At 40.6% G+C, this 15,085-nt stretch overlaps 1 protein-coding gene across 1 annotated transcript; it reads left to right on the forward strand.

The window, feature by feature from the left end:
• The first annotated feature begins 23 nt into the window (after positions 1-23).
• LOC137267951 (myogenesis-regulating glycosidase-like) lies at positions 24-3,643 on the forward strand. The gene is made up of 2 exons (XM_067802406.1): positions 24-71; positions 1,627-3,643. Exon 2 carries the CDS (start codon positions 1,632-1,634, stop codon positions 3,582-3,584), a length of 1,953 nt encoding a protein of 650 aa, XP_067658507.1. The 5' UTR covers positions 24-71; positions 1,627-1,631; the 3' UTR covers positions 3,585-3,643.
• Positions 3,644-15,085: the final 11,442 nt, after the last annotated feature.

Below are 15,085 nucleotides of genomic sequence, written 5' to 3' on the forward strand. Positions count from 1 at the left end.
TCTCGGACTGGGCATTGCAAAACAGTCTCACAACTGCTACTGAAGGTATTAAACACGTAGACCCGAAAGCTGTAAGTAAATTTTGTTTATTGAAATGCAAATGTTTTTTTGTTCTTTCTGGGGTAATTTGATATTCAACCAGCAGCGTTGAAAGTCACACTGACGTGAGTAAGGTTGATTTCGTACAACTGAAAAACAGACAGGTCTAGCACCATATGGGTTCATTTCCCAGTGATTCAATATCCTACTTTAGAACAAGATGAAAATAGTTATGATTTGGACATAAGGCACACCGCTCATATGCATAGCGTTGTAAAGACAGGACAGAGCAATTAGTTGAAAACATCATAACATTGTGGAATTAGTTGTCAGAAGAAGTCAGACTTTTACTAAATGACAAAGAATGCGTTAAAACAGGGACAGTTTTATATGAACAAATTTGTCTTCTGGTGATAAAAATCTGCTACGGGCTTCCCTGGTAGGCGACACAAATATTTCTGTGGAATATACTGCTTTCTGAACTCGACATATTTGGCTAGTGGCTATTTAAGAATGATATTAAACATATCGGCGAAACCAAGAATTATATTTGTAAGTTTCTTGCTAATAATTGTTGCTAACTATCTTTCAGGTTGTTTTAAAGGATCTATATACTACATAGACTTGCTTTATTCAAGAAGAGATGACACAACAGTTGCAAAACAGCCACAATACACACTGTCCTCATTAACCGATTTGTCCGATTTGCATCGGCTTCTCAAACCAAAAACTGAAAAGGGTCAAACCACTTGCCAAGACTCAAGAGCGGTTTTATTACAGTAATTTGAAGCAGTTGATGTCCATTCGCATCTGCAACGAGTGCAATCTAGAACTAGAATGATATGCTTGCAAAAGTAACCGTTATTTCGTCAGATATATTCGTCTGTAATATTGAAACAGCCACATGTGCTGGAAGTTCCAGAGGGTCAGTGGTCTGGACCATCAATGATACGATCACTGGAGCCTGTGGTAGCTGATTTAACCCTAACTATGATCCTTAACTTGCCAGAATCTTATCCGTCCATAGACCCGTGAAGGTCCCGGGGTAGAATAGGCCTTCAGCAAGCCATGCTTGCCATAAAAGGCGACTCAGCTTGTCGTAAGAGGCGACTAACGGGATCGGGTGGTCAGGCTCGCTGACTTGGTTGACACATGTCATCGGTTCCCAATTGCGCAGATCGATGCTCATGTTGTTGATCACTGGATTGTCTGGTCCAGACTCGATTATTTACAGACCGCCGCCATATAGCTGTAATATTGCTGAGTGCGGCGTAAAACTAAACTCACTCACTCACTTTTCCGTCCACACTATGTTGACATCATACCTTGGTACATCCCAGACACAGGTTATTCACAGGTATTATCTCTAATTGTTCATCCTCTGTGACCTGCTAGTTGTGCTTGTTGAAGCTATTTCGGATTCAGGTTTTGCAACTCCCAAACAAATCATGGAATGTTATAAGGTCGGTTTCCGTAATGACAGACTTGAAGTAACTAAGTGACAGTAGTCAAGATATCGGTTTAAAGCTGTTGATCAGCTTGTATCCATTGTGATATTTCAGCCAAGATATTCTGTAATTGTTTCAGAAAACATGACACGTCTGCTCCTACTTGCTTGTGTCCTGAGCTTGAGTCAAGCCCAGCATAAGAATGAGCAGGGTGTCCAGATCGGCTCTCATGTCCTCCAGCTTGGCTCACCAACCACTCTTCGACTTAACGCTGGACGTGGATCAACTGTGACCCTTCTTGACAGATCAACTGATGTTCCTGTCGGCAAGCTCACTCACAGAACAAACTTTGACCCAAAGGGAAGACAGGAGACCGAGGTGGAAATAACTAACCCAAACGTTTCCAGACGCTATTTCAGGAGCTACCATTTTAATGATGTCGAATGTTTAGGTATCTCCATCGAAGCATTAGCGTGCGTGAGCCAGGTAATCACCGACTGTATGTTCATGAATGGTACACACTGGTACGGTGGAGCGGAGATGCATCAGCAGCTTTGGCCTTTGGAGAAGCTCAGCATGGCCATGGGCCCTTATGTTGCAAATGATAATTCAGGCTATCCTTACGGAGCTGTTCAGGAAAGATACTTCTACACATCTTCAGGTATGGGTATCTGGATTGAAGAGGACATCCCTTTGTATGTCAGTATAAATGCAACTGGAGACAAAATGCTCTGTCTGCAGTCTAAGTATGATAACAGCGTTTACAGGAACTTTGACAACTCTTTGCCAGTTCTGAACTACACCATGTGTGTGGGGAAGGATGTCATGGACATCCACACCTTCATGTCAGAGAGGTACATCAGTAAACCGACTGGGACTCCGAACGAGGACGTCCTGAGAAAGCCGATATGGTCAACGTGGGCACAATATAAGAAGAACATCAACCAATCGTTAGTCCTGGAATTTGCTGAAAATATCGAAAAGAATAATCTCACAGTATCTAATCTGGAAATTGATGAAAAGTGGATGCCCAATTTTGGAGATCTTGTGTTTGATGCCACAAAATTTCCTGACGCCAAAGGAATGATTAGTGAAATTCACAAGAAGGGTATGGCAGTCACCACTTGGGTGCCTCCTTTTGTAAATCTCGAATCAAGCAGCTTCGACTATGCTGCCTCTAAGGGTTATCTGATGAAAGACATGTCAGGTCGACGTCCTGCTTTAGTATCCTGGTGGGAGGCCAAATGGGCGGGGATTATCGACTTCACAAACACTGAAGCCACGGAATGGTTTCTAGGCAACTTAGCGAACCTGAGGACAACGTATGGTGTTGATTCGTACAAGTTTGATGCTGGAGATGCAAATTATCTTCCTTCTGATTACAAACCTGCTAAAGAGTTCCGCAACCCTGACGTATTCGCTCGATCCTATGCCGAAGCTGTTGCACGGGTAGATAACTCCAGCCGACGTCATGAAGTTCGAACGGGAAGAAAGACACAGTCGTTACCTGCGATGACAAGAATGATTGATAAAAATTCTGACTGGACCTACGAGCAGGGTTTGAAGACAATTGTTACGTCGGGCCTCGTTTTCAGTTCCATTGGTTATTCCTTTATCCTTCCTGATATGGTTGGCGGAAACGGTTACGGTGGTGTTTGGCCTGATGAAGAACTCTTTATCAGGTGGACACAGGCCAACGCACTGATGCCGACTATCCAATTTGCCATCACTCCATGGACGTACAAGAACGCAACGTTAATGTCCATCGTTCAGCAAATGCTTGCTTTGAGGGAAAAGTATGCCGACACTATAGTCACTCTTGCCAGAGAATCCGTCACAACTGGTGCTCCGATCATGCGGCCGGTTTGGTGGATTGCGCCAACAGACGAGTCAGCTTTGACACTGGACGATGAGTTCTTGGTGGGTAATGACCTCTTGGTGGCCCCCGTACTGAATCCAGGGGTCCAGGCTAGGAATATCTATTTGCCTGCAGGGCAGTGGAGAGATGAGATCCACGGCACAACTGTCTCAGGCGGACAATGGATAAACTATCCTGTGCGGCTTGAAGACCTGCCCCATTTCTCGAAGCTCATATAATGTGGAGATCGTCATATTTCACCCTCGATTCGATTAAAATAAAAAGCGTGCAACTTGTAGTTGTGTGTGTAGACCGATTTGGTCTATAATTAATTTCTAACCAGAAATCCTACTAGTACTGTGTTAGTGAATATGTACTTTTCAAAACAAGAAACTATACATGCTGTTTTGGAGTTTACTTACTTAAAGTGCAATTATCACTTCACAAATTTCCAAAACATGACTATCCAGAAAGTGTTTGGTAAAACCACAGAGGGCTATTAGGACAGAGTGAAATGTCAGTATCTGGTGTGACCAGCGTGAGCATTTGTAATAGCTTGGCAGCAGTGACTCAGGACCATTCTTGTTCATTCTCCAACTCTTCAGATGCATAAATATGTGTAGACTAGACGCCGCCTGGACTATCCAAACTTCGTGGATTGAAGAAAATAAGTGAGTGTGAATGAGTTTAGTTTTACGAAGCACTCAGCAATATTCCAGCTATATGGCGGCGGTCTGTAAATAATCGAGTCTGGACCAGACAATCCAGTGATCAACAACATGAGCATCGATCTGCGCAATTGGGAACCGATGACGTGTCAACCGACTCAGTGAACCTGACCACCCGATCTCGTTAGTCGCATCTTACGACAAACATAGTCGCCTTTTATGGCAAGCATGGCTTGCTGAAGGCCTATTCTACCCCGGGACCTTCACGGGGCTTGAAGTAAATAAGAAATATTCCATCAGTATCAAGGTGGGGTCAAAATGGAGTGGGGTCAATATCAAATGTGGGTTTCTTCGCACATTGAACCACTGTTGGTAACTGAAACTGGAACAAGCACGTGTCGATTGAACACTTTAACTGTGAAGTTGCAAGGCATTATACAATATAACGCATCGTACATGGGACATAATCCCAATATTGGCGTTGTCGTGAATTATCCGCGTCACATATCAAGGTCAGCGTCACTGAAATTGATGCATGTATATGTATTGAGGAAACACCGGTTCCAAACATTCTCCAGGGCGTTTGTTGTGACAAGAGATACAACATCAGGTGATGTGCGCAGGGTAATATTACGGGGAATAAGTCATTAAAACTATATTGCAGATGAAGATTTCCTTTGAGAGATGGTAACTCCTCGTCGTAGATTTGCGCGTCGTAAATGTTAAACCAGCCCTGTGGCTGTCTTAATACGAAATCCCCGTCAGCACTCTGCTTTTACGTACGCTCCCAAGGTATCAATACACCGGTGTTGCAGTTAAAAATGGTTTTAATATAGAAATTAGTATTGATATCTTTGACAGGGACTCCAGGTACATTTCTCACTTAACTTTCGCCAATTATTTCATTTCAAGGGTAGTGTGAGAAGACAGTAATCTATAACGTTGCTGTGTGCATTGCGGTCAACATTTCACTTGCCACCAACTATTTTAAGCGTTTGACTTTGAGTTTACACCGAATCGTTTACAAATATATTGTATAGTTTGGTTTGTTCATGGCTTGCTCGTCACGCCGAAGGCCAGTGTTCAAGTCAAAGGATGGGTGCAACGGGTGGAGCCCATTTCTGGTATTACCCGTCGTGATATTGCTTTTATATTGCTTTCAGCGGTGTTAAGCCTGTAACAGAAACTAAGCCATCTAACCCACTCAGCCACCACGGCTTCTGTATATTGGTTCACTTACTTTATGTGCTGGGGACTAGGTGCCTTACAGAAAGTGTGGGTTCGAATCGCTGATAGGACTCAATCTAACAAATGTACCAGAATCTGTACTTTGCTGAGAAAATGTCATCTCAAATTATGTGATAAGAAACTTGATGAGATTAAGGATCGCCGTCATCCTCAGAACATAAAGCCAGTCTTCGGGGAATTTCTCGTGCACCTGTTTTTGCTGATGTCGTCCATCAAGAGGCAGCCCACCACGAATTCAAATCTCAGTCTCACAGACAATGTGGATCGCAGAATACACCAAAGAGGTCCTGCAAATCGTTGGGCACGGGAACAAGGCCTTCATCAGTAATGGAAAACAATACCTGATCGTCAAATTCAACGCTCGACCCAGTGCACAAGGAGAAAGGGATATTATTACTGTTGGCGGAGGTTTGACCAGATATTGGCTTGATGCTCTGTTATTCATGTCTTGATGATTGTATGACACATTTATTAAATGTAATTACATAGGTAGTGATAGCATACTCATTGCTGATCCAATCTTCTGCTTCCCTCTATCACAGGAACGCATCTCTTTCTGTTTGAAGTTCAGTGGCTGTTCAGTTCAGTTCAGTTTGCACTCAGGGCGATTTGGAGAGCCAGGTAGAATTGAATGATCGACTGAATCACGCAACTGGGTGCAGAATAAAGGATTCTACCCATGCACCTGACAAGAGTGTGTTAACTTCTCTTTGCCACTGATCATGAAAAGCATCCACCCAAACTTGTCGTCTAACATCCTTATTGACATCCGCAATGGCTGATGAGGAAGGAACTCGACAAGGGAAGATGTAGAGAATTCATTACGACTATTTCTTAGTGCCTCAGATAATCCGCATTTCGTAAAATTTGGTCTAATTTCGCAAACATTTTGCTTTCGAATGAGACCAGGTGCACCAGCGAAATATGTCCCACTTCCGGTTACATATTTTGCACATCACAGAGAATAATTGAACTGCTTGGATAAGGGAACCTCATTCCAAATGACATTAAATGACATGGCACCACGTTTATAACGTACACATTCCTTTCAATCAAAATGTGAAAACATGAATATGTGTACATTAATATCGAATCAGATCAGATTAATATTAGACACTGATTTAGAACTTGACCAAAGCTAACTCTGCTTGTCTTGAGGATTGGTTTTGTAGATCTGGAACTGCCGTCATGAAGCAAACCTTACTGGGGGTCACCCTAACTCCCATTCTACAACATTGCACTAAGGTTACCTGAGTGACTTATGATCACCTGTGTGATTTGTGAAAGGAGGCCCTGATAGTTAAGATGAGGTGACTTGGTTCATGGGTTTATAATGTATGGCTTGGAGTGAATTCTTGCTCTAATTAAAATTTTGGGGATGTCTAAATCAAACACACATTAATCAGCGTGACAGTAAATTTCTTAGATGACACAGTGAGCGAGTATGGTTTTATACCAAATATCCTAGCAATATCATGGCAGGAACACCAGAAATGGCTTTCACACATTGTAATCATATGGGGAATCGAACCTGGGTCTTTGGCGTATGAAGCACACGCTTTAACCACTAGGCTACCCCTTCAGCATTCTGTTCCCAAGTTGAGCTGCCTCTCTCCCCAGTGCTATTCCTATGTAATTGATTTTCATTTTATAATATTTAAAGTCCGCCCAGCGAAGAGACTATCACCTCATTCAAACCTTCATCACGACCATCAAGGTAACTTTCAATAAATTCTCAAGAGTAGGCAGTAGACATACACCCATCAGGCATGCAAAGTCATATGGTCTGAGGTGCCAAACGTTGTGCCTTTCACATTTGGCCTGCGATTGGGTTAATGGCATCCATAAACTGCCCATAGTTCCATTTCCATGTATTTGCTGTGCGTAGCAGGTGGCGGCTGTGCAATGAGTGGGCGCCGCAGCCTCTAAGATTCAACAGCAAAGTTTGACCAATTTGAAAAAACAAACAAACTCGTGAGCCCATAGCCTTTATTAGGCATTGCACAGGCACTGCACGGAGGCCTCAAAACGATCAAGGGATATCTGAACGGCCATCGCACGGCTACAGAACAATCACAGCGCAGCCTTGATAAGATATCCATATGGTGTCTGCGCAGACTCCACGAAGGTTTGCCTTGGTCTGACACCAGGGCAATCACACGATGCCCGTAGGCGGATACTGTAACCTGCAGTGATCCACGATGCCTAAAATCGCATGGAACATCATAGACTACTTTATCCTACGGCACCTGTGGGAACTGTGAAACAGCAGCTAGGGTCAGGGCTAGAGATACGTTTTTTTCTGGGTATTTTGCCCATTGCGTCCAGAACAGGATCTTAAGCAGGTACTAAAATTTTCAGATAACCATCTTTTCTTTATAATGTCTGTTTTGTATATGGCAGTAATTTTCAAAGACAATATCTAAAAAGATAAGTATAACCTATTTAAAAAAAAAAATAAACCCCAAAAATGTGAAGTCTTAAGACAAGCGATTTCATTAGATGATATTTTCAGAACTAATCAAAATGATTGCTACAAACATAACTAGCTGCGTTTGTGTGAATGTTTCTTTCTGAAGTTCATAAAATGTACTGTTACGTAGTGAAATTCGTTCGATAATCTCCTGACGTACTCGTAGCATTTGTCAGGTAGGTACTTTCTGTGACGCATTTGTGTTTCACTGGTAAACCAGGGTACACAAGTCAGAAACTAACCAAAGCTTTTCTGTAATATCATTTGCTTATTTGGGATGCTTCCAGAATATTTTAGTGACCATTTTGCTTTAACTTTCCTCCTCCGCTGAGATGACAACGGCGTTGATATAACGGATTACTCGTCAATGTGGAAAAAACAAACTTGATTGCTTTAAAGTACTCGTATATTCTCGTATATTTCGTAGCAAGACTTTTCCATTTATATGTTTCATAAATGTGAATAATCTGGAGTCATCTGAGTCACCAGGAGTGTTTGTATCATACATAATCCAGTTGTCAATATCTGATCTGTCCATCCATTTATCAATCGTCCATCAATCATTTGTCACTCCTTCCTTCTTGCTATCTATTTCCATTCATCATTTTAACAGGCTTTGACCTGAAGACGTGAGCAGGAGTCAAATTAGGCAGCCATCTTGTATCGAATGGCAATTTTGTTCCAGGAGAATAAACCGGAACTGATAGAGACAGGAGCAGACGAGAACCCCAACAGCCATCTTCTTGTCTTTGCTGCTGAGAAAGCACGTAAAGAAAATTGTGTTGTGACGATAAATCCAAATGGAACATTTTAAGGAAAATCCTGCAAGAACATTTCATGGAACATTTTTTGTTGCTAGGGGTGAAGGTCTATTTTTGTATTTATCAAGGGATTATACGTATACATGGACTCACGAGAGGGTAGAATCATGGAATCAACTAAAGGGATGAACTATTTCATGTCCTTCGTGGGACTGCCGATGATTGGGATTCTGTCCTTAAGAAACTAAACGATCTCATTGAAATTGGATAAGATTTGAGCTCCACTGCATGAGGTCTGAGGACATTCTAAAACGGGTCACATCAGACTGACGTTTCATCCTCTTTAGTGAGTGAGTTTACTGTTACACCCAGTATCATGAGCATCAATCTGTGCAAGTGGGGTGACACATGTCGACCAAGTCAGCAGGCCTGGTCATCTATCCTCCCATCTAATCCTGCATGGATTACTGAAGGCCAATATTCTAACCACCCTTTACGGGTACTTGCTGTTTTAAGTTCAAACTATAGATGGTAGGTGTAGCTAGTATTTGTATCATATATATGAAGCTGATCCATAATAAATTGTGATCTGTGATTTGTTGGCCCTCCTTTTGAACTCTCCAGTATTATATCCCCTTAGTAACAGCATACCTCAGAGCTTTCATGTTGAATGGGTACACACAGAGGATTTTGTTTTTGCTCTGTGCCACACGCAGCAGCATTCCAGCTTTATGGAAGCGTTCTGAAAGTAATAAAGTCTGGGGCGGACAGTGAGTTTAAGATGACCTGTCAACGAAGTCTGACCACCCGATCCTTTTAGATACCTACTGCAACAAGCATGGGTTGATTGATTATCGATAAATTTAAATTATCGGAGAAGTAACGTTCGGCAAAAATGAATGAGTATCTTTACAGTTAACAAGTTGTAGCAAGTACTAAAAGTAGAGTGAGTGAGTTAACATTTAACGTCACATCGGCAATATTTGAACCATTAATATTATACATAATAGTAAATGGTAAAAAATGTCAACGAAGGACAGTAAAACAACTAGAATATCACAGATAGATATATAAAACTAGTAATTAATTCTAAAACAGTTTCACTATAGAGGACGCTACAGCAAAAAACACGGGCTATAGATCGCCAAAGACTGGAAGGTAGATCACCATACTAAGGACAATTGGGACTTACAGTACCTTTGCTACCTGCATGCTCACTAGTTGAATTTACACCATCCCCTCAGCCGCTGGCGGTTGTAGGAATGTTTAGCCAAATTTTAAAAGAACAAATATGCTACGTTTAAAAGCGAGTACGCAAAACTGTGAAAGTTTTGGGACTTACGTATCCTCCCAGGAGGACAATAATTTTACGATACTTCAGCCCCCTTTGAGGATACAGCAATTAACAATACCAGTTGCTAATTTACACTACCGATCATTAAAATACATCTATCTAAGTTCACTAAGTTCAGAAATGATATACTGACTACCTGTATACACTTTATTAACAAAAAGATAACCAACACTAAACAGTTGTCTAAGCAATGTAAATTACAGTACGCAATTACTTTTCAACTAGACAAAAACTCAATTGAAATAATAACTTATTAACAACCAGTTGTAAACAAAGCCTAATATGGACGACCAAAACAAATATCACCGTACACAAACAAGTCAAAATTTCACATATGTAAGGAAACAGAAGATACACTATCTTTGAGCTCAAAACAGAATACTACATGGCGTCAATAAAGTCAATATACTAGCTAGCAACAATAAAGTCACTCTACCGCTGTATTATAGGAGTCTCCAACAGCATAAACACAACTGATGAATCTTGGGGGGGTGAGGTGTGTGTGTGTGTGTGTGAAGACATCACGCGACGATAGAAGGCCCGGGGCGTTATATCTCACTAAGTAGACGCAATGTCCATCGTTGAAACCTTTTCAAGTCCACAAATCACTGGGGGCTCCACTTTGTAGCAGGGTCACAATGACAACAGCAAAGTGAATGCAGGGTGTAAGTTCATGTATTCCCAAGTGGATGGAAGTGGCTAGGAATACACACTAAACCCTGAAAAAATTATAGCAACACTATAACAAGAATGTTAACTTGGACATGTGTGGAGAACATACATTTTACATCTATGTATACATAGTCAGTACATTACATGAATGTTAATACAGCTTAGAAGTACGAGCGCCCACAACAATATGTGTGCATTAAAACACTTCCTAAACATAATGATAACAAAGATTTAACTTTATCAGCATCAGGGGCGATAACTCGTGACATGGCTTAGACAATGTCATAAATAATAACAGCGGCAATAGCCGCATAGCATACAATATTTACCATAGAGCGTTAACATCATCAGAAGATAATTCTGTTACACACACACACACACACACACACACACACACACACACACAAATTATTATATATATACACACATGATGTAAACAGTACAGTAGGGCACATTACATACCCTGTGTGTGGCACAGAGGCCCGTGTTCATGCCTGGCTGTCGTAGCAGACGATGGATTTATGTACGGTGTATACTGGAAATTAGGTAGCTTGTAAAAAGAAACAAACCGATTGGGTGTAAGCTATCCATACAGATATAATGATAAGCCTGGAAAGATATTTCATACACAATAAAAGCTTGAGATACTTTGCCATTACTTGTTAATAAGGCAATAATGCTTGGACAATATTCATATTCAGGGCATACTGACAATCCAGTGATCAACAACATGAGCATCGATCTGCGCAATTGGGAACTGATGACATGTGTCAACCAAGTCAGCGAGCCTGACCACCCGATCCCGTTAGTCGCCTCTTACGACAAGCTGAGTCGCCTTTTATGGCAAGCATGGGTTGCTGAAGGCCTATTCTACCCCGGGACCTTCACGGGTCTATTCATATTCAGGGCATACTGAGAACATACTCACAATACCTCGTTTTGTTGTCATTTAATGTCATATATGTTTCACAGGGAACCTAGGAAACACATTAAAATAGGAACTTTGCGCTTACCAGCGTGACGCTTGCTCTACACGCCTGCTACCCTGACGGCATTAAATACTAGTGATGTATTTAAAATACGTTATGTGTTTAAGATTACTTATAATGTTATGGTTAGATATGATTAGAGATTGTTTAAGATAGTTTGTTTACTAACCTGATGACGATTTAGTAGATGTCTAGGCTTTGCCTGTCACACAAGGTTTGTCAATCCTGTCGGGTGACTATGTGACGTGTCGGGGTGCGAGATGTTCGTGCATAGAAAGAAGCATGCAGGTTTGAATGGACCAATCGTATTGTGTTGTCATGTTTGAGTAAACACTATTGATTTTATTATTTAAACTAAGCGATTAGACTCTATGAACTATTCCGGCGATGATATGATCTGAAATCAAGAACTTGTTTAAAGTACATTAATTATTATCTATTTTAGTTCAGCCATTGTAGTAATCTGAAACAAATGTAATATGTTAAGACTTATATTTGCATTGCATGTTTCAGCGTCTTTTGGATAATGGAATAAATATAGAGAATTAATGGTTAATTACCGTACTTAAAACTAACTAAAACCCCTAATTATATGTACACACATACAAATGCACAGGCATACAAAGTATGTCCCGGTCACATATCTACAGCATATTTTAATCAAAATTCAATTATGAAATCAATTCCTTTGAAAAAATACAATAATTAAATGATAACTGACAGTCGTATTTATTGATAACAACTTGGTTGTCCCACTTCTTTTGCATAAGTTCACGGATATAATATCTAATACTAGCTTTGTATTTGAGTATGGAATAAGAAGTGGTGTCACAGATTTGTTGAGTGTTACTTTGGCAGCAAGATCGGCCAGTGTGTTACCTGAAATGCCTACGTGGCTGGGTAACCAACAAAAGACGATGTCGTATTGGCCAGAAGCATGATCATTTTGTAATTCAATAATTTCCATTAAAAGTGAATGTTTACACGATAGGTTTTTAATAGCCTGACGGCTGAATAAAGTATATATTGTTTATGTTTTGTGTGTCGTTGAATATATTTGAGAGCCGTTAATATGGCGTTAGCTTCTGCAGTAAAAATAGAGCTGTTATTTGGTATTCTAGATGCCATTGTCCTGAATCCAGTGACAGTGGCACAAGCCATAGCGCCAGCGTCCTTGGGCCCATCTGTAAATAAGACTTGGTAAGTATTATATTTACTTTTTAATTGATTATATTCCTGTTTATATTGTAATTCATTCGTTTCTGAGTTCTTAAAAGTAGTTAATGTTAGGTCAATTTGTGGCCTGACCAGTTGCTAAGGAGGAGAAGAAAGAGGTCGGGAAGGAGCTATATTTTCCAGCTCAATGCCAACAGCAGTAATAAATGGCTTTATTCGGAACCCAAGAGGCGGAACAAGAGAAAACGTTTTGCTATGCAAATCTTCAGAGAGGATTGAAGACACAGTTATATGCAAGGTTAGATTCGTTCGAGTATAGTTTTGTGATATATTGTAAAGATAATTTTATACGGCGTTGTGCAAGAGATGGTTCATCTGCCTCAACGAAGAGATTGTCAACACTAGAAGTTTTAAAAGACCCAAGACAAAGTCTCAGACCTTGGTAATGGACAGAATCTGATACTTTTGCTTTTACAAAGTCCACCACATACGATGGAGCCATAATCAAGCTTTGAGCGGACATCTGTATAGGTGTAGGAGAGTAGCTTGATCTTCTCCCCAACCTTGAATTAGACACGACCTTTTATGAAAGGCTGGTAAATAACTAGACGAAGAGGAATGTTTAACAAACGTTTCACCAATTTTATTTGCAATATCAGATGTTTCAGTGAGAAACGTGTTACCCTCCTTGAGATGGTGAACACTACACTTTGATCCTTTACTTTTGATTTTCTGCACCATATGGCATTCATGAGTTGATTTTAGAAACGTAGTTTTGGCATGACTGTCGTTTATTTTGCTTAAATGTGCGACAAGCCTTGGCATTAGAAATTTCAAATTGGTTCAAATTACGTATCGTTGGATGCCGACGGAAATATTTTCTTGCCTTTTTTCTCCCTTCTAGCTTGTTTGAAATCAGTGTTAAACCATGGTTTACGAATGTGTGGAACTGTAGATGATTTTGGAATGCATTGATCAGCTATGATATTTCATTCCTCAGAAAAGGTTTGAAATGGATCAGGAACATTTAGGAATAAGTTAGATTGCAACTTTTCAGTGCATAATCTTCGAAACAAAGACCAGTGGACTTGTGTTCCACCTTGATGATGGTGGAGTGTCACTTGGATGAACAGTTAATAGAACAGTGGGAAAATGGTCGCTTCCGGAGAGGGTTAGCAAGTATAAGCATCTCTGAACTTGAAAGGGGGAAACTTGTTAGATAATGAAACATGCGATATGGTGGCATTTCATACCCCTGGCATGTAATGCGGGGGCGTATAGTCGACGTGTCGTGTGTCCGTCCGTCCGTAATCATTTTGTTTCCGGAGCATAACTAAAAAACCGTTCAATATTTTTTAAACCAAAATTGATAGATCATCTGAACCTATGATTGTGCCTTTCGCTATTCACCGAGTTTTGGCATTTTAGTTCTTTTTTACTGGTCTTAGTTTAATGGTGAGTGGGCTTCGTTTTCGGAGCATAATTGAAAAACAGTTCAATATATTTCTGCAAAACTTGGTAGATACATCAGTCAGTACCTAAAGTGGTGCCTTTTGCTATTTACAGGTTTTTGTGATTTATTATTTCCTCGGTTTCCATGGAAACGTTTCGGACTTCTTAAAGTCTGTTAGCAAAACGTGCCAGATATGTGAGGCAGATCTTAGAGTGGTGCCTTTTGCTATTTTTAGCTTTTTGTGATTTATCATTTTCCCAGTTTCCATGGAAACGATTCTGACCTAGTCTCAAAATGGAGGGATGGGCTTCATTTCCGGAGCACAACTCGAAAAATCCACTTGTCTTGGTCATATGGGGGATGTGGTGTCTGTCCTGTAACCTATATATGTTTGAATAAGGTTGAATGATGATGATGATGACGATGATGATATTTTGTCATAGGGGTAATAAATATGACAAATTTATGTTTGCTGGTGATTCGTGTATTAGTGGTGAAATATATAAGTGAATCTTAAACAGTATTTTCACTATATTACCATGTCAAGCTAAATCTGGGAGGACAGAAATGTTGAAGAAGTCAGACTTTTACGCTTGGTGAAAACAAGAATGTGTATGGTGTAATCAATCCCATACATTTGACTTGGCCAAGTAAGAATCAGACACACAGGCTTCTGGCCTTCATGTAGACAGCGAGGCCGTCTCACCAGTGTTTGTTGATTAAAGCGGCACTCAGATGACTCCGAGAGAGACTTCATTCAAGTTTCCAGATATGTAGGTGAATGCAAATCTGGAATGTAGTCCACAATTTGACCTCAGGTCATCACCACAGCAAAGCCAATAATTCTGTGGCCATCACCATCGCAGAGTAAAAAACTGACTTTAGGTCATCTTCAGCATATTCAGATTAATCTCATATACTTCCCCTCAAACGTTTAGACTCACGT

Source organism: Haliotis asinina, chromosome 16 (assembly GCF_037392515.1).
Source record: "Haliotis asinina isolate JCU_RB_2024 chromosome 16, JCU_Hal_asi_v2, whole genome shotgun sequence".
NCBI lineage: Eukaryota > Metazoa > Mollusca > Gastropoda > Lepetellida > Haliotidae > Haliotis > Haliotis asinina.